Here is a 20,291-nt window from a genome sequence, read left to right as displayed (position 1 = left end):
CAGCCTGGACCAAGTCTTCTTTTACAAACTCTTATTGTGAGAAACACACGCAGCTGTGCAGGACCAATGTCCTGGACCAAAGTCTCCATGGTGGCTGCGATCCTACCAGTGTTGGTCTCTGTGCATTGTCATGCCGGTGCTATCACCTCAGCCTGAAGCTGGATGGACTCCTCCATCATGCCTTGCGATCTGAGGAGTGCAATGGACATCCCTTCCTGATGTTCCCGAGTTTGCCTTTGCAGCTCCAGCAACTGAGTTATGACCAAGTCCAAAGGCTCGTCATCAGACTCAGACTCAGATTTCTGGCCTCAAGCAGTCCTCCTTGTGCTGGAAACCTTGGAACTCCCTGCCTCCACCTGCTGTGGATCAGAAAGTGTGATGTGCTCACCAGGTTGTGATCCCGAGGCTACTCTAGAACTAGGTCCCACTGAGGCATCTGTGGTGTTGGAGGGTGTCGGTGAGCGCTTTAATTGGGCTTCAACGTGGGTGCCTTCAGATTCCTCTTCTGAAGTGTCTATGGGTTTAATTGGAGCCCTGGGTCGTGGACTCCGTCGGCTGTTTCCCGGATGTGCCTGCAAAAGCAAGGAGAGTAATTAATTCATGTCAGGGCACTGTGAAACAGGACACATCACTTCCAGCATGGTTGTCTGATGGATGTTGTACTGCTGAATCCTCATTTGGTAGATCACCACTGACCTCACCGTCAGCACAGGAATGGTCCAGCTGAATGACTATTTTCAAAGTCCGTGAGGACCTTGATTTCAGTCATTCCTCCACCAGTCTGCAACCTCTCCCTCTTGTTGCATGCAGCTTGTCCTGCATGAATACAGATGGACAGAGAGAGAGAGAGAGAGAGAGAGAGAGAGAGAGAGAGAGAGAGAGAGAGAGAGAGAGAGAGAGAGAGAGAGAGAGAGAGAGAGAGAGAGAGAGAGAGAGTGAATGATGATGTCCCTTGAACTGGCAGTGAGTGAGATCCCTGTGGATATGTGATGGGTTTGAGAGTGTGTGAATTGAGAGTGATGAGAAGAGTGACATTCCCTGTTGGAAAGGGGGAGATTACTCATCCTCTTGCATTACTGGGTGGCTGTCCTTTCTAGCAGGGAATTGGCACTGACCACCAACTCCCAAAGCAGGATTGGTAATGTTGCTGTCCCTCCTGTGGCCAGAGCAGGGGTAGAGGACATCACGGCAGAGGTAGAGGACATCACAGGCCTTCACGGTGTCCAAAAGGCACTTGAGGGATGCATCACTAAATCGGAGGGCTGCAGGCTTCTTGCCTTTCAGGGCCATTTCTTCTTTGCAGCAGTCCTAGGCTGAAAGCACTGAGGTGTGTGTGCGGCTGTACTTTAAATATGGCGCAAGACGTAATATGATAAAGTGGTGAGGTGATGTCATGGCGGGCGAATCTGAGCCCGCCCGCCATTGAAACGGCGTGTTTCCCGGGAATGCAGCATTGGGATGATACAACGTGAAAAGTCATCATTGCGGCCGGTGGGTAAAACGTTCCCCCCCACCCAAACAACCACTATCACACAGTCCAAATCTGGGTCAATTCCACCCTTTTGGTCTTTTAATGTTGTCTATATTACTGTAGCACCCTTGTTACATGCATCTCTAATTTCCTGTTTAATGCCATTCCCTACCTTACACTACTGTAAGAGGCCAATAGACAACTCCCACTAATGTTTTCCACCCCTTGTTACTTCTTAGCTCTACCCAGATTGGCTCAAAATCTAGATATAGAAGCAATCTCCTTTTTCTCTATTGCACTGATTTTATCCTTAACTAAAAACATACCCCACCTCCTTTGCCTTTTTGCCTGTCCTTCCTAAATATTGAATATCCTTGGATATTCAGTTCCCAGCCTTGGTCACCCTGCAGTCATGTCTCCATAATCACAATCATATTGTACCCATTAACATCTATTTGCACTGTTAATTTATCTACCTTCTTGTGAATGTTCCGTGCATTCAGATACAGTGTCTTTTGACTTGTCTTTTTAACATTTTTTACACATTTGTTTTGTACTATGGTCCCATTTGCTGCTAGCTCTTGATTCCTCTGCCTTCCACATTTGCTTTTTAACTTTTATGCTTTTCTTTTCTATCTTTGTTTCTCTCTTTTGTGTCTCCCCAATTGGATTCCCTTCCTCCTGCCACTCTAGTTTAAGCCCTCCCCCTTCAGTATTAGTGAATATCCTTGCAGGAATATTGGTCCTGGTCCTGCTGATGTGCAACCTGCCCAGCTTGCACAGGTCCCATCTTCCCCAGAATTGGTCCCAATGCCTCAGGAATCGAAATCCCTCCCTCCTACAGCATCTCTCCAGCCATACTTTTATCTGGTCTATTCTCCTATTCCTGATCTCTCTAGCACATGACACTGGGGGTAATCCAGAGATCTACCTTTGAGGTCCTGCTTTTTAATTTATTTCTTAGCTTCCTATGTTCTGCTTTTAGGACCTCATCCCTCTTTTCACCTATGCTGTTGGTATGTTGATCACCACCTCTGGCTATACACCCTTCCCTTTAAGAATGTCCTGCAGCCACTCAGCTTGACCCTGGCACCAGGGAAGCAACATACCATCCTGGTATCACATCTGTGGCTGCAGAAACATCTATCTGTTCCCCTTATGATAGAATACCCTATCACTATTGCTTTCCCACTCTTTTTTCCATGCCACTCCCCCACACAATGCAGCTGAGCAACTCGTGGTGCCACATACTTAGCTCTTGCAGCGTTTCCCTGAGAAACCATCTCCCCCAGCAGTATCCAAAACAGAAAATCTGTTAGAGTGGGAGATAAGACCCAGGGGACTCCTACACTACCTGCCGAGTGCTTTTACTCTGTCTGGTGCTCACCCATTCCCTTTCTGCCTGTGCACTCTTAACTTGTGGTGTAACGACCTCACTGTATGTGCTATCCACAAGGATCTCAGCCTTGCAGATGCTCCACAGTGATTGCAGCTCCAGCTCCAAAATGTGGATTTTGAGTAGCTGCAGCTGGAGACACTTACTGCACATGTGGTTGCTCTGGACAATGGAAGTGTCCCTGACTTCCCACATTGCACATGGAGGAGCATTCCACATGGCCAAGCTGCTCTGCCATGACTTACCCTTAAACTATTCCCTTTACTTTTATTTCCTCTAGTTTAAGGGATATTAAATATATATATATGAGGGACGTTGCTACTTATACTTTAAACACCACTTAATCTAACGTAAGGACTAATTTTACTTTAAAAACTGGACAGTAGAAATACTCACCAGGTACTACTTACCAAGACCACCAACATCCAGTCCTAGGTCAAACTGAGTTTGCTGTCTGGCTTTATATGCTCCTAAGAGAAGGGCGAGCTGACCCAGTTACAGAGGAACCAGTTTCAGCTGCTTCTTTAATTAACTAAGCCCAACTGTTCACCCAGTGGAGACCTTGATAAAACCCTGCTTAATGCTGGGAACTTTAGAATTTAAACTGTAGATTTCAGTTAATGCTATCTAAAGGCAAAATTAGATTTTTACTGAAAGATTTTTTTAAAAAATAAGACATCTCACTCACCAGCATCCAGTCCTAGGTCAAACACAATAATGTTTATGCCCATTTCAAAATGGGGAACTTTCACTGTTAGGTGAAAGTGACAACCACTACACTGCAGAATTGGTCGTGGAGGTGATGGGGGGTGGTGGACTGGCAGCAGGTATGCCACTGATAGCATGGCATCGTAATTTACGGGTCCACCCTGCCTGCTTTCCTGCCTGTGGGTGGGCTATAAAATTCGTCCAAAGATTCTCTATTAGATTACTTGACCTACTTAAGAAATCTGCTGAGGCAGCCCTCACAGCTTCTTACCTTTTCTGTTGGGGGCAGCTTGATGTAGGTGTCTAAATAGCATACACGTTCCTGGTTTGCATTGCTTAACTTCCATGAGACTAATTAACTAAGAACGTTTGCATTGAAATTGCTATATTTAGAATGTGCAAATGTCACAAAATCAACTGCAAATGACTCACATGCCTGTGCACACAGAGGGGATATTTATCAAAAATTAGAATGATGTTAATACCTATTTGAGTATTGCTGAAATAAATACTTTTTGTTGAAGCTTTTCGTCTTGCACTCGACAGTACAATCGCAGGGGAAGCAACAACTTTATACTGTATGAGAAGAGAGTGCTGATTGGTTGGCAAGTGGACACTGATGGAGGCATTGCCATGGAGAATGCACCAGTTAATGGTGACTGACTGCCAAGTATTGTTCGAAATTTTAAATTAGGCAGCTTGACTGTGATTGCCCTGAGGAATAAACCAGTGAATGGCTATCATTTATTTTGTTTAGACGAAACAGGTGAAATGTGTGTACATGTTCTTTCTGTCTGCAAAAAACAGGGTCCTATGTATTAATATATGTAGCTTCCAGTACACACAAATGCGCCACACTGTGAGCCTGACTGACAATCTTAAATTGGTTGTCACCGTAATTTTTAGCACACTGAAGATTATTTAGCAAATGTTGTCCAATCGCGGAATCATATCTAGTGTGGGACACTGTATTTTGAGTTTTGCAAGCACAGGCTGATTGGGTATGACCTGTAACTTGCCTGCTGCGAACAGCGGAAGGCACATGTTGTTTGATATGAACCGCAGGCTTTGGGACACATGGCCTACATACCTAGCATCACACTAGTACTGAATTTTGTATACCACATTACTCATTTGTGTGATAGGCAGAATGCCCTTTTAGCTTGACGGCAGCATTCAGCATTAGTGACGAACACCACTTGTGTCGCTGCTGCGTAGTAGCAGTGTCAAACAGCTAGCTTCACCTGTTGCTCAAATGTTTGACATACCTGGCCCTTCCAGGGTAATCTGAGGTAGACTAGGCACTTTTCAGGGCCAATAGTGATGGCCTTAGGCCCATTCATGAGTTTATACAATGTACAGTGCAAAATGATCTGATCAGGGTAGCCATTGTCCTGCAGGATGTCTTTGATGTGCTCTATTTCAGCATCAAGCTTGCATGCTGAGCAAATGGCTCGGGCCCTACTTACGAGGTTGCCGATAAGGCAAATCTTATAGCAGTGGAACTGTAAGAATCTCAACGTGTGTGTTGACCAGTGAAGGTAAGCTTGCAGTAGACCGTGGTAGAGAACCCCTTGGCAGATTTCCCAACGTGTACATCAAGGAAGGGGAGTTTATGTGACTGCTGTATTTCAAAGGTGAATTTGAGTGCAGGATGGAGCCCATTAAGACGTGTAAGGAAATTATTACATGCTGCTACGGATTTAAATATAGCAAATGTATCATCCACATATCAGAAATATACAGGTGGTAGGAGGTTGGTTGTCATTCCATCGAAAACACATTTCTCATGGAACCCGACAAAGATGTTTGCAAAAGCAGGGCCTAGAGGAGATCCCATGACAACACCGTCTATTTGGGCATATGTGGTGTCATTAATACTGACCTCAACTGTGCAGGTTGCTGAGTTCATAAACTGAGTGAATACTGATTCAAGCAATGGTGGCAGATCTAGATTGCCATGATATAGTGCTGCAATGCAGATATCTATGGCTTCCTTAAATGGAGCATTGATGAATAAGCTAACAATATCAAATGAGCACATGGACACAGCATTGCTATTGATATGCAAGGCCTGCACAGTCTTCGCAAATGGTCACCGCATACCTAGAAAACTTGTTCAAAACCACGTGGCCAATTCATGCTGTGCAGAACTGGTCATAGATAAGATAGGTGTAAAGGGACATCATTTTGTGTCTTTTGGGCAACCCATACTTGCACAGACGCAGCCACCTGTGCGGATGAAACCTGTCATATATATCATGTGGCAGCTCATCATTCTTACACAAGTCCAGCAAACATTTTTTTAGTTTACTCTTTAGCAAGGCTGTCCCATCATATTGAGCGATAGGTCCGACGGATATGAATTTGGACCCATCATTAAGAATGGCATGCATTTTTGTTGATATAGTCAAACTTGTTAAGGATGACTATTCCCGTCCCTTTGTCAGGTTTACTGATGTGTATGTCCGGGTGGGTCTAAAGGCCCTGCAACACTCTCGCAAACATCTTTGTTGGGTTCGATGAGAAACATGTCTTTGTTGGAATGACACCAAATTACTATTTAATACCTATTAATTCATTACTTGAGATAAATGGAATTCTACCGCATGCTCAAATAGACTTCAAGTCTTCTAAAGGCTAAGAGTTAACACTTGCTCCATCTGCAGTGAGCACTTAGATTACCTAACCAAAAACAAAAACAGAATTACCTGGAAAAACTCAGCAGGTCTGGCAGCATTGGCGGAGAAGAAAAGAGTTGACGTTTCGAGTCCTCATGACCCTTCGACAGAACTTGAGTTCGAGTCCAAGAAAGAGTTGAAATATAAGCTGGTTTAAGGTGTGTGTGTGGGGGGCGGAGAGAGAGAGAGAGAGAGAGGGGTGGAGTGGGGGTGTGGTTGTAGGGACAAACAAGCAGTGATAGAAGCAGATCATCAAAAGATGTCAACAACAATAATACAAAAGAACACATAGGTGTTAAAGTTAAAGTTGGTGATATTATCTAAACGAATGTGCTAATTAAGAATGGATGGTAGGGCACTCAAGGTACAGCTCTAGTGGGGGTGGGGGAAGCATAAAAGATGTAAATAAATAAATATTGTTTTTTTTTCCTTTTTTTTTCTCTTTTTCTCATTTTATAATGGAAATAGGTGGGAAAAGGAAAATCTATATAATTTATTGGAAAAAAAAAGGAAGGGGGAAACAGAAAGGGGGTGGGGATGGGGGAGGGAGCTCACGACCTAAAGTTGTTGAATTCAATATTCAGTCCGGATGGCTGTAAAGTGCCTAGTCGGAAGATGAGGTGTTGTTCCTCCAGTTTGCATTGGGCTTCACTGGAACAATGCAGCAAGCCAAGGACAGACAGGTGGGCAAGAGAGCAGGGTGGGGTGTTAAAATGGCAAGCGACAGGGAGGTTTGGGTCATTCTTGCGGACAGACCGCAGGTGTTCTGCAAAGCGGTCGCCCAGTTTACGTTTGGTCTCTCCAATGTAGAGGAGACCACATTGGGAGCAACGAATGCAGTAGAATAAGTTGGGGGAAATGCAAGTGAAATGCTGCCTCACTTGAAAGGAGTGTTTGGGTCCTTGAACGGTGAGGAGAGAGTAAGTGAAGGGGCAGGTATTGCATCTTTTGCGTGGGCATGGGGTGGTGCCATAGGAGGGGGTTGAGGAGTAGGGGGTGATGGAGGAGTGGACCAGGGTGTCCCGGAGGGAGCTTTCCCTACGGAATGCCTATAGGGGGGGGTGAAGGGAAGATGTGTTTGGTGGTGGCATCATGCTGGAGTTGGATCCTTTGAATGCGGAGGCTGGCGGGGTGATAAGTGAGGACAAGGGGGACCCTATCATGTTTCTGGGAGAGAGGAGAAGGCGTGAGGGCAGATGCGCGGGAGATGGGCCAGACACGGTTGAGGGCCCTGTCAACGACCGTGGGTGGAAAACCTCGGTTAAGGAAGAAGGGGGACATGTCAGAGGAACTGTTTTTGAAGGTAGCATCATCGGAACAGATGCGACGGAGGCGAAGGAACTGAGAGAATGGGATGGAGTCCTTACAGGAAGCAGGGTGTGAGGAGCTGTAGTCGAGATAGCTGTGGGAGTTGGTGGGTTTGTAATGGATATTGGTGGACAGTCTATCACCAGAGATTGAGACAGAGAGGTCAAGGAAGGGAAGGGAAGTGTCAGAGATGGACCACGTGAAAATGATGGAGGGGTGGAGCTTGGAAGCAAAATTAATAAATTTTTCCAAGTCCCGACGAGAGCATGAAGCAGCACCGAAGTAATCATCGATGTACCGGAGAAAGAGTTGTGGAAGGGGGCCGGAGTAGGACTGCAACAAGGAATGTTCCACATACCCCATAAAGAGACAGGCATGGCTGGGGCCCATGCGGGTACCCATAGTCACACCTTTTATTTGGAGGAAGTGAGAGGAGTTGAAGGAGAAATTGTCCAGCGTGAGAACAAGTTCAGCCAGATGGAGGAGAGTAGTGGTGGATGGGGATTGTTCGGGCCTCTGTTCAAGGAAGGAGCTAAGGGCCCTCAGACCATCCTGGTGGGGGATGGAGGTGTAGAGGGATTGGACGTCCATGGTGAGGAGGAAGCGGTTGGGGCCAGGGAACTGGAAATTGTTGATGTGACGTAAGGTGTCAGAGGAATCACGGATGTAGGTGGGAAGGGACTGGACAAGGGGGGAGAGAAGGGAGTCAAGATAATGAGAAATGAGTTCTGTGGGGCAGGATAAAGCTGAGACGATCGGTCTACCGGGGCAGTTCTGTTTGTGGATTTTGGGTAGGAGATAGAAGCGGGCCGTCCGAGGTTGGGCGACTATCAGGTTGGAAGCTGTGGGAGGGAGATCCCCAGAGGAGGTGAGGTCAGTGACAGTCCTGGAAACAATGGCTTGATGTTCAGTGGTGGGGTCATGGTCCAGGGAGAGGTAGGAGGAAGTGTCTGCGAGTTGACGCTCAGCCTCCGTGAGGTAGAGGTCAGTGCGCCAGACAACAACAGCACCACCCTTGTCAACGGGTTTGATGACAATGTCAGGGTTGGACCTGAGAGAATGGAGTGCAGTAAGTTCAGAGAGAGACAGGTTAGAATGGGTGAGAGGAGCAGAGAAATTGAGATGACTAATGTCGTGCCGACAGTTCTCAATGAAAAGATCAAGAGAAGGTAAGAATCCAGAGGGAGGGGTCCAGGTGGAGGGAGAATATTGGAGATGGGTAAAAGGATCCGTTGAACTGGGAGAGGACTCCTGCCCAAAGAAGTGAGCCCGGAGATGAAGACGGCGGAAGAAGAGTTCAGCATCATGCCGAGCCCGAAATTCATTGAGGTGAGGGCGTAAGAGTATGAAACTAATCCTTTGCTGAGCACTGAACGTTCAGCATCGGAGAGGGGAAGGTCAGGGGATATAGTGAATACACGGCTGGGGTTGGGATTGGAAGATTGGGTGGGGATGGAGGGACAGGCCGGGGTGGAGGGTCCTAGATGGGTGTTGGTGTCGATGAGTTGTTGGAGCTTGCGTTCCTTAGCACTTGAGAGAAAGAGAAAAAGTTTCTTGTTGAGGCGTCGGATGAGCCGAAGGATAAAATGAAACTGGGGGCACATGCAGCTTTGAAAAAGGGTACGGCGGTGCTGCTGGAGGGAGAGGTCGAGTGTGTTCATATGGCGGCGCATGGCACTGAGTGTGGATTTCAGAATGTGACGGGAACAGCAGTCCGAGAAACGTTTTATGTCCCGGAGATACCTGTAATCCTGGGTGGGTTCGAAACATGAGGGGTGGAATTTCAGTTGAAATCCACGTGGGGTAAGTCGGAGACGGAGACAGTCACCGAGAAAGGAGATGTGGCTGTGAAAGCTGGTTTTAGTAAACACCTTGTCAAACACCAGGAGGGAAATGGAAAGCAAGGAAGGTGAGCAGGGCAAAAGAGAGATACGGAAATCTTGTCGCAGAGAGGAACAGAACTTCTTCAAGGAGGTAGGCATTTCTTGAAGAGCAGTGGCAGTCAATTAAACACAGAGATAAAAACAAAAAAACTGCGGATGCTGGAAATCCAAAACAAAAACAAAAACAGAATTACCTGGAAAAACTCAGCAGGTCTGGCAGCATCGGCGGAGAAGAAAAGAGTTGACGTTTCGAGTCCTCATGACCCTTCGACAGAACTTGAGTTCGAGTCCAAGAAAGAGTTGAAATATAAGCTGGTTTAAGGTGTGTGTGTGGGGGGCGGAGAGAGAGAGAGAGAGAGAGGGGTGGAGTGGGGGTGTGGTTGTAGGGACAAACAAGCAGTGATAGAAGCAGATCATCAAAAGATGTCAACAAAAATAATACAAAAGAACACATAGGTGTTAAAGTTAAATTTAGATTACCGATTTGGACATATACCTGGAGACATGACCTTCTGTCTCCAGATGCTCCATCCCACATTCCAGCCATGGATTATCTGGCATATATGTAGTATAAGGGTCTGGCACATATAGGGTTAATGTGGGACTGAGTGCAGTACAGTCCAGACAGTGATATAAGAGAACACATGACCCACACTTTGGGGTCAGTCTAGGGTTGGACAGAGCCATGTGTACAAGCAAGCATGGAGACAGCTCCTAGCTTAAACCCTTTACTGTATATATGTACCTAGTTCTTGTAAATAATAAATACATACAATTAACCTATTTAAGACTACGAAGACTTCATTAAGACCTACCGAATGAGAACCAACACACTACAAAAACATGTAGCCTCATGGTGCATCACCTTGCCATGCTAGCTGGAAGGCAAACAGACACTAGTTCCCTAAGTGGAGGACTATTGACTGACAGTCAAACAGTATTGCCATCTCCAATATTCTTATAACTAATAAGTGAGAGTGTACAAAGAAAATGAAAAAAAAGCACACAATTTTTAAATGTCCAAATAATTTTTCTCCTGAGCTGCTTACAGCAGTGTCTGGAAGTTTAACTTTTAGGTTCTGTACCATCCAGGATAATTCTGGAGGATTGACCATCCAATGTACATTCCACGATATGGGAAGTTGCCTTAGTAATGGTTCCCTGCTCATTCCTGTGAAAACTTCTGTCTCCCAGCAGAAATGATGAAAACAGGATAAATAACATAAGACAAGAGATAGTGATTACCACAAAACAAACACCATGTTCTAACTAACATGACCTCAATACAGGGCTATATCATCCTGCAATTATAGCAGTTTAACATCAAAATAGTAATTGGTACTTGAAGATATTTTACCAAGTTTACACAATGGGCTGGATTTTTATGCGAAGGTGTGGAGAGGCTGGAGGGGAGGAGGGAGTTGGATTGAGATAGGGAAATCCTGAAGAATGGGATTCACTCAGCTGCTGCCAAATTTAATGGTAGGTCATAACCAGGATGTTTTTTTTTTCTCTATTTCCCACCTACAGCCAGCCAGATTGAGCATCAACCAGGAGAAGGGGATGAATCAGAGGCTGGGAAGTGAGTAATGTCAGAGACCAGTGGCTGGGGGTTTGGGGGTCAGGATTATGGGTGGAGGTGGGAAATTGGAGATACAGGGTGTTGGGGGCATTGGGAGGTCAGAAGGGGTTGGGTGGGCAATGGTGGGGGAGTGTGCTGTATGAGACTGGAGGTCTTGGGGTGAGATCAGAGGCCTCAGAGATGAGGTCATTGCCCTTAGGATGAGAGCAGAAACCTAATGTGGGAGATCTGGGTGGGAGTAGGAAGGGTAGGAATGGCTGTCCAGTAGTGTGAGTGAGGCAGGTAAGCTAGATTATGCAGGTAAATAGAAAGGCAATTACCTCCTCGACTAAACAGCCTTCCTTTAGCTGACAAGTTTCCTGAAGCCCAGGAAACTTGGTCAGCCAGAATTAAATTTTTAGTTGTGGATCAATATGACCCCGCTATACAATATTATAAAATTTAAATTGCCAACCCCTTGGGTGGGTTGGAGGTGGTTTGGGATTGGAATTCATATTTTTTACATTTTAACCTCCCAGTGTACCCAAATCCAACTGTTTTCTGGGGTCAAAATCACCCCCCCCCATTCTTTCTGTGTAGTAATTGAAGGCTGATGAATGTAATTTGTCAACAGATATTGTACTAAAATGGGAATTTCTTGAAATAGTCAATTTGCTAATTCTTGTACCACAATCTATTTAGTTGATCATTCAGCAACAAATCTCCATAAATGCATTTCCAGTAAATCATAAAACTTCTAAAATTTGCTGCTTGTATTCAGGAATCATTTTGTTGTGAATTTACATGTCAAGGTTTGTGTTTTCCTCCTGCTGTGTGCAAAGTCAAAAATAAGCAGAGAATCGAGTACAAATGACCTTACACCCTCTTCCCTGTAGAGGGAAAATGCTGTTGCAAAAAATTATGTAAAAAGCCTGAGACTGAATTTGCTTATTCATTAAAGCAGTGCACATAGTAGGAATGAATACATAAGTCCCACATTATGAGATGACCATCAGTCTCTTCATTTATTTTTCCACACAGATAATTTCCTTCACATAGGAATCAGCATCATTCATCTCTTTGCAGGCATTTAGCAAGAAAAGGTCACCCTGCTACATGGCTCCATATTTTTCATGCTGCTATTTTACTTAAAATGATGACGCCTGTGTTGCATAAAGTAGGAAAACTGGGGTCTTGGTAACAAAGGAGGTTGGTAACTAAGTAATAAAACCAGCCTTACAGAATGTTTATGCTTAGGTTACGATTTTGCATTTAAATGTTTAGATGAAGAATTCCTGGAAGATATGTGATTATTGCTGAAAAAAGAGACATGTGAAAGCTTTTTGCCCTGCACTCATCAGAGCACTTCGTAAGAATACCAATATAAGGGGAAACAACAATTTATATACAATAGATAATTGGTGCATTCTCTATGGCAATGCATCTACCAATCAGAGTCCATTTGCCAACCAATCAGCATTCTCTTCTCATATAGTATAAATTGTTGTTTTCCCCTTATACTGGTATTCTTGCAAAGTGTCCTGATGGGTGCAAGATGAAAGGCTTAGACATGTGTTTCCTCTCGGTAATACTTAAGTTCTATACTACAAAGATATTTCATGTGGCATCTCAAGGAGCCACACCTTCATGATCAGAACATCCATGCTTGGCATGTCAGTTTTCTAGTAACTTGAGTGTTAAGGATCTTGCCTTGCCATTTGAGCCTCATTAGTCATCACAGGCAGCCCCACTAAGACTCTGGTGGAAGCGTAGACGATGTTCTATCTCAACTCAGGACTTGTGCTTCAATTGTGCAGTGGTGACATCAGCCGTAGCTGTGGTGGATATGCTTGGTATCTCAACAGTCATTCTTTACTGTCAACTGCCTTAGTATGAAGAAGTCATGGGAACTGTCATAATTATGGGCTTTGCTGTATGTAATTCTGTTCCTACGGTGATAGACCATCACATTCACATGCACATGATTAAATTAGCTTTGGGAGTAGAACCATGTATGTACCACTGGATGGCCTGCCATATGGTATAAATTAGAGCTTTTAACTGCTTCTGGCAGCTTTACAAAGGAAAATTAATGAAATCCTGACCCTGGAAAATAATGTATTGGTAACTGTGGCAGATGGAGTTCGATCTTTGGATCTGAGTAATCAAAAGGGCTAATAGAATGTTGTTTTTTATCTCAAGGGAGCTGGAAGAAGTGACGCTTCAGTTGTATGGAGCCTTGGTCAGACCCCATCTGAAGTACTGCATTCAGTTTTGGAAAACTTAGCAAAGATATATTGGCCTTACAAAGTGTACAGTGTAGATTCTCTAGAATTATACCAGAGCTTAATGGATTAAATCATGAGCCCAGCGTGTAAAAACATTGCTTGTATTCCCTTGCGTTTAGAATTTTGATAAGTGATCTAATTGAGGTATTTGAAATAACTTTGGGATTTGATGGGGTAAAAAAATGAGAAACTGTTTTATCTGGTAGGGAATCCAGAACACAAGGGCATAATCTTAAACATTAGAAGTAGGCCATTTAGAAGTGAAATCAGGAAGCACTTTCTCCACACAAAAAGTAGTGGATGTGTGGAATACAAATAGGAAATAGTCAGCAGATCAGGCAACATGAAGAGGCAAATACTTAATGTTTCAGGTCAATAACCATTCATCAGAATAAGAAACACTTAGAAATACAACAGGTCTTAACCAAGAGGCAGGAAAGACAGGAGGGGAAAAGAAACATTGAGGCACTGATTAATAACAGTAATATAAATATACTTAAACAAATGCAACTGAGTTTATTCCTTGTAAGTGATCAAAATAGGCTACATTTTAAAAATTAAAACAAGTGGCTGTCACTCAGAATGGGTGACACTTGACAGATTTGTACTTTTAAAACAAGCAGAATGGGAGAAAATCTGCACTTTTTAAGCATGACTGCCATCTCAAAATTGAGGTATCTGGCTGAGGTGAAGAGCTGTAGCTTGAGAAAGGGAGTATTGCCTTTATTGTGAGATCCTAGGTCATGGATCAGCAACCTTAATAACAATTTAGACCGATTTTTCAACGGCAAGGGATGCCAAGGTTGTGGGAGGGCAGGCAGGAAAGTGGAATTAAGGCGACAATTAAATCAACCATGATCTTATTGAATGGCGGAGCAGGCTCGAGGGCCCAATTGGCCTCCTCCTGCTCCTTTATTTAGACGTTTTTTTAAAAAAATAGTCGAGAACACAGTACCTTAAGAGCCGCATTGCTTGTGGCTCAAATGTCAATAATAATAATAATGTAAAACAAAGACACAGGCACATTTCAAAAACATTTTGGGCGACAAAAGCTGTTAATTGCACTTGCGAGAAAGTATCGTTCAATGTTGGGAAGACGAAAAAGGGGGGGCCATTTAGTTAGCATCAGGACGGATTGTTTGAGTCAAGTTCCGGGAGCTGCAAATGAATAAGGCAAGCGGCACACGCCTCCTGTGGGAGGAGATGCTGATTATTGTTTTTTTTTCCAACTCTCGCACCTTGGGCTTGTGCGCGAATGCGTCAAACGCTCTGGAGCAACTCAGCGTCCTGCGTGTAATTTTACAGCGGCCGGTCCCGGTCTCCGAGGAGATCGGAGGAGAGGAGAGGAAGGGGGTTGGGGTTGGGGTGTGTGTCTGTGTGGAAGGCGAGAGAGGCCGGGGCCTGGGAATTATCACCAAAGGCGGGCGGGAGCGGCGCTTCTCTTTTTTATTTCAGTTTATGAATTACATGGTTCGACCTCCCTTTCCTCGGCTCCGAGAGGGACTTTCCTCCCCCTCCGCCTCCTCCTCTGTCCCGCAAGGAGCGGGCGGCGGTAACATCGGCACCATGAGCCGCCCCCTGAAGCATCGAGCCGGGCAGCAGCTCTTGTAGTAACCGCCGGAGAGACAGGCCTCGACAACTATAAATATTAACCATTTATATATATTTATATTTATATATATATATATGCGTGTGTGTATATTTGGAAGAACAACAGAAGTTATTTTTTTAAAGAGATTGCTTCATCTCGCACTAGCATCTTTCAGCAGGAGGAGAGACAAAAACAATCTTCGGAAAAGAAAATAAAGCGGCTCTCCTCCTCCTCCCATTAGAAGCCGGGAAGTCCGACAGTGGTCGGCCGAGGGACTCACAAATTGTCGTTCGGCTCATTTTATTTAGTGATGCCGGTGTCTCTGGTGCAGACCTGCCGCAGTCTGGCTCTCTCAACATGGCTGCTCTCTTTCTGCTTCGTGCATCTGTTGTGTTTGGACTTCACGGTGGCGGAGAAGGAGGAATGGTACACGGCCTTCGTCAACATCACCTACGAGAGGAGGTCGGAGAAGAGCGAGTGCGGCCGCTACGGGCAGCACTCGCTCAAGCAGGACGCCCGGGGCTTGCTGGCGCTGCCCGCTCAGCACGACAGGCTGGCCTGTGACCCCCAGGCCAGGTTTCAGCTGCCCCCCGACTCCAGCACCAAGGGCTGGATCGCACTCATACCCAGGGGCAACTGCACTTACAAGGAGAAGATCTTGCACGCCGCCAGGCAGAATGCATCGGCTGTCGTCATTTACAATGTGGGGGCCAGCAATGTCAACGAGACCATCACGATGCCACATCCAGGTGAGTTGGTTCGAGAGATATTTGAGGATGGGGACGGGTTTACGTGTTGGGTACAGCTAGCAATTGTACATTAAGTAACTCTCAACCTCTACGTGCCCCTTCCCAAAATAACTAAAGGTTCATGTTAAGATAGAATTTAGTACATCAGTTTGCTAAATTGGAGCAATTTCGTTTAGCGTTACATAATTATTCTCTGTTTCTCATCCCCCTATGCAATTTTGATGTCACAGAAAAATGAACTGTTAGTGGCTAGACTTCCAGGTTTTCTGTATTCGTAGCCCTACTCCAAGCCCCCTGCTGTGTCATCTTTCTAACCCTAACATAATCCCGTTTTGATTCTAATCCGAAAGTAAATACCATCTATAATCATAAATTCATTTGGTTCCATTATAATACCATTGGAATAATAGGATTGCAGTTAACTTGACTGTAATTGCTGCCAAATTTGTAGTCTTAAAGCAAAAACTTTCAGTGCCGTGAAAATGGAAATATGTTGTACTTGAATTTTAAAATCAGATTATTAGCTCTGGGACTGGAGGGTAGTGTCACTTTTAATTATACAGTAGTTCAGCATTAAATTGGATTGCATTGTCATTAATTTTTTGATCAACTTAAATTTTGTGATTTAAATATTGGTCAGAATCCTATCACTGGTTGTGTGAGGCATTAATTAATTTAAGATTCTTAAAAGGTAAACCAAAATTGATTTGGAGAAATTGTGCTCACAAAGCTTGAAAATCTTGTATGATTAGGAGAAAATTAAGGAAAATCAAAAGCTGTTTATGCAATGGAACTCGCCTCCATTGTCTCCTTCAGAAAGTTTGAGACAGCTTTGCTTGCATGGGATTTTCACTGAGTAGTCCTTCTGCATTGCATGTTTTTCTTGATGGATAAACATACATAATGTTTATTTTGTTCCTGCTTAGCTTTCTTTTTGTCCTTGTGCTGAGGACAATACTGCACTATTTGTGTAAAACCTAAATTTGAGGACTTTTGTCCAGTATTATTTGCCACCAGCAGGTCTTTTCATTATGGTTATACTAGAGGTTCGTCTCTAATGCATATGTATCTTTCCTGATTGGACAGTTATATGCATTTCTGATTTTCATCATGATTGTGTTCTTTGATTTTAATGTAGTGTCTGTCTGATCAGGGGTTTTGAATGAATATTTTGTCTCCGTGTTTACAAAGGAAAGGGAGGATGTAGATATAATAGTCCAGGAGGAACACTGCGAGATATTGGATGGGATAGTCATAAAGAGAGAGGAAATACTTGAAGGGTTGAAATCTTTCAAAGTTGATAAGATGGATTGTTTCCAAGGCTGCTGAACGAAGTCAGGGAGGAGATAGATGCTCTGAGGATGATTTTCCAATCTTCACTAGATACAGGGGAGGTACCGGAGGACTGGAGAAATGCAAACGTAGTTCCATTGTTTAAAAAGGGATCAAAGGAAATGCCAAACAATTATAGGCCAGTTAGTCTTACATTGGTGGTGAGCAAATTAGTAGAATCAATCCTGAGAGATAGGATTAACTGTCATGTGGAAAGGCATGGAGTAGTCAGGGATGGTCAGCTTGGATTTGTTAAAGGAAGGTCTTGCCTCACAAATTTGATTGAATTCTTAGAGGAAGTGACAAGAAGGGTTGATGAAGGTAGTGCAGTGGATGTTATATACATGATTTTAGCAAGACATTTGACAAGGTCCCACATGACAGATTGGTCAGGAAAGTAAAAGCCCATGGGATTCAGGGTAATGTGGCAAACTGGATAACAGGTTGGCTTTGTAACAGGAAACAAAGGGTAATGGTTGATGGATGCCCTTGTGAATGGAAAGTTGTCTCAAGTGGTGTTCCATAGGGCTTGGTGTTGGGACTCTTGCTGTTTGTGTTATATATTAATGATTTGGACGTGAACATGGGGGGCACAATAGGGAAATTTGCAGGTGACACAAAGATTGGCCATGTAGTGGATAGTGTAGAGGATAGCCATAATCTCCAAAATGATATAGATGGGTTGGTGGAGTGGGTGGTAAAGTGGCAGATGGATTTTAACATAGAGAAGTGTGAGGTCATACATTTAGGGAGGTCAGACAGTTACAGGGATTACAAAATAAATGGGAATATACTGAGAGGGGTAGATGAAGTGAGAGATCTTGATGTACAAGTACACAGGTCCCTGAAGGCGGCAGTTCAAGTAGACAAGGTTGTAAAGAAGGCATATCAAATGCCCTCCTTCATTGGCAGAAGTATAGAATACAAAGGTAAGGATATAATGTTGGAATTGTATAAAACACTGGTGAGGCCACAACTGGAGTATTGTGTGCAGTTCTGGTCACCACATTACAGGAAGGACGTAATAGCTCTGGAGAGAGTGCAGAGGAGGTTTACAAGAATATTGCCAGGGTTAGAAAAGTGTAGCTATGAGGAGAGATTGGATAGGTTGGGGTTATTTTCCTTGGAACAAAGAAGGCTGAGAGGTGACTTGATTGAGGTGTACAAAATTATGAGGGGAATGGATGGAGTGGACAGGATAAAATTGTTTCCCTTGGTGGAGAATTCTAGAACCAGGGGACATAGATTCAAGATAAGTGGCAGAAGGTGTAGGGGATACAAGAGGAAGCTTTTTTACGCAAAAGGTAGTGGGTGTCTGGAATTCGCTGCCCAAGTTGGTGGTAGAGGCAGAAACTTTAAACTCTTTTAAAAAGTACCTGGATCTGCACCTAAAGTGCTGTAAGCTGCAGAGCTAGGAGCCAGGTGCAGGAAGGTGGGGTTAGAAAGGGCACCTGGGTGTCTTCGGGCTGGTATGGACAAGATGGGCCAAATGGCCTCCTTCTGTGCTGTAACTTTTCCATGGTTCTATGGGACTTTGTATGGCTTTTTAAAATTTGGCAACAGTTGTTTGCAATCTTCTAGTTGCCAGCTGACCCTTGGGATCATGAACTAATGCAAAGCATTTGAGGAAATAAATCTAATTTGGTTTCTATGTACTTTTTTGCTGCATCATGCATGTTTTTGAAAAATGTAGTTTCTTGATTCTTGCCATGGCATAGCAATCCATTTCAAATCAAACCACTGCTAAAGTTTGCCTTGATTTACCAAGCTGGGGCTTTAAAAATATTTTTGAAGGAAAAATATTAGATGTTTGCAAAGGTGTTATGCAGTGATTGAGGCGTGTGCATTTAATCCTAGGGTGAATTGAATGTTTAGGGGAGGGATGTTTTTGTACATATTTGCAGTTGAATGTACTTGCGAAATAAGATCTAGTTTGTCACTTCAAGTAAATTTTTGAATTTATGATTAAACATAAAAAGGGGGTATTTGTTTTTTAAAAATACATTTGTGTGGAGATATTGATCGAAGGCTTGATGAAATGGCAGGAACAGACTATTTGGCCCCTCGGGCCTGCTTCCCCATTCAATTCTTCTGCCTCAACTCCACTTTTCTGCCTGCTCCATATATCCCTTGATTCCCTGAGAGACTGAAAATCTGTCTCCCTCAGCCTTTAATAGCTCAACAATGGAGCATCCACAACTCCCTTGGGTAGACAATTCCAAAGATTTGCAACCCTCTGAGTGAAGACATTTCGCCTCATCTCAGTCCTAAATAATTGCCCTTTTATCTTGAAACTCTGCTCCAGTGTTTTGGATTCCTGAAGCAGGGAAAACGACCTCTATCTATTTACCATGTCAACTCTCTTTGGAGTCTTAATTCATAAATTAATCCAGAATCTCAATGTCATAGGGAAAGTTGTTCCTAGGGCATTCAATGCCTTCAGTTTTTGTAGCAAAATATGTTTTCTATGTTGACAAGGATGAGCATCTTTTATTGTAAATAAGCCAGTTTTTAAATCACTGTCTATATATGACATTTTGCTGCAAATTCATTGCACATAAAACCATGTACATTTAAAGATATAATTAATGATCAAACATATCATTGTAATGATTTGTCTGCTCCAAATATTTTCAATTGAAACTAGGAATATGAACAAAAAATATAAATTGGCCAAAATTTCTCAAAAGATTGACATCTGTCACTTGAGAGAGATCAAAAACCCCAAATAATTTTTCTGTCTGACTAATAACACTACCTCGCCCATTCTGCAAGTCTTGTTCTGCGATTTCCCACACCAGGTATGATGGGCTACCTGTCACAGATTTGAAATAGGACTGTTGTTTTGCTAAAGGTTTACTTGACTATGTCCAAGATTTTGTTTGTGTTACCAACGAGGCCAAATGTGATGCTTCAATTATGCTTGAGAATTAATTGGTCAAACATATCCATTAATGTAGGTTTAAGATGGCCTGGGATTTAAATCCCATCAGTCTGCAGATTTATTGACAGTCTAGAAGTTTTTAAAGGGAATGCCCTTGTATTTTTCTGATATTACTTAAATGCAGGAGCTTTAGGGCATCTGTACATTGTTTAGCTAAGCAAATTGAGATTTGTTGATTTTTAAAAATTGTTTATTTGGCCAGCTGAGTGTGTGATAGTTACAAAGACACATGACAATATGTGAGTTTCCAAATCGAGCTTAATGATTCAATTAGAATTTTTATTTGCCTGATATAGAGTCTTTGCTTATTCCCCTTACAAGACCATTCTATTTACCTAAACCCGGAGAACTGGTATGTAAATCCACAAGAGACAGGGAT

The 20,291-nt window shown here is 43.6% G+C and overlaps 1 protein-coding gene across 3 annotated transcripts in view; it reads left to right on the top strand.

The window, feature by feature from the left end:
• The first annotated feature begins 14,659 nt into the window (after positions 1-14,659).
• rnf150a (ring finger protein 150a) overlaps positions 14,660-20,291 on the top strand; it is a 130,331-nt gene continuing 124,699 nt past the window's right edge. For all 3 annotated transcript variants that reach the window (XM_041185134.1, XM_041185126.1, XM_041185119.1), the window contains exon 1: positions 14,660-15,636. In XM_041185134.1, the coding sequence (XP_041041068.1) occupies positions 15,198-15,636 (439 nt within the window). In that variant the 5' untranslated portion in view covers positions 14,660-15,197. The remainder of the gene's footprint in view (positions 15,637-20,291) is intronic.

The sequence above is a fragment of the Carcharodon carcharias genome, chromosome 1 (genome assembly GCF_017639515.1).
Source record: "Carcharodon carcharias isolate sCarCar2 chromosome 1, sCarCar2.pri, whole genome shotgun sequence".
In the NCBI taxonomy this organism is placed as follows: domain Eukaryota; kingdom Metazoa; phylum Chordata; class Chondrichthyes; order Lamniformes; family Lamnidae; genus Carcharodon; species Carcharodon carcharias.
Note: the sequence above shows the minus strand (reverse complement) of the source record. Positions and strands in the feature narration are given on the sequence as shown.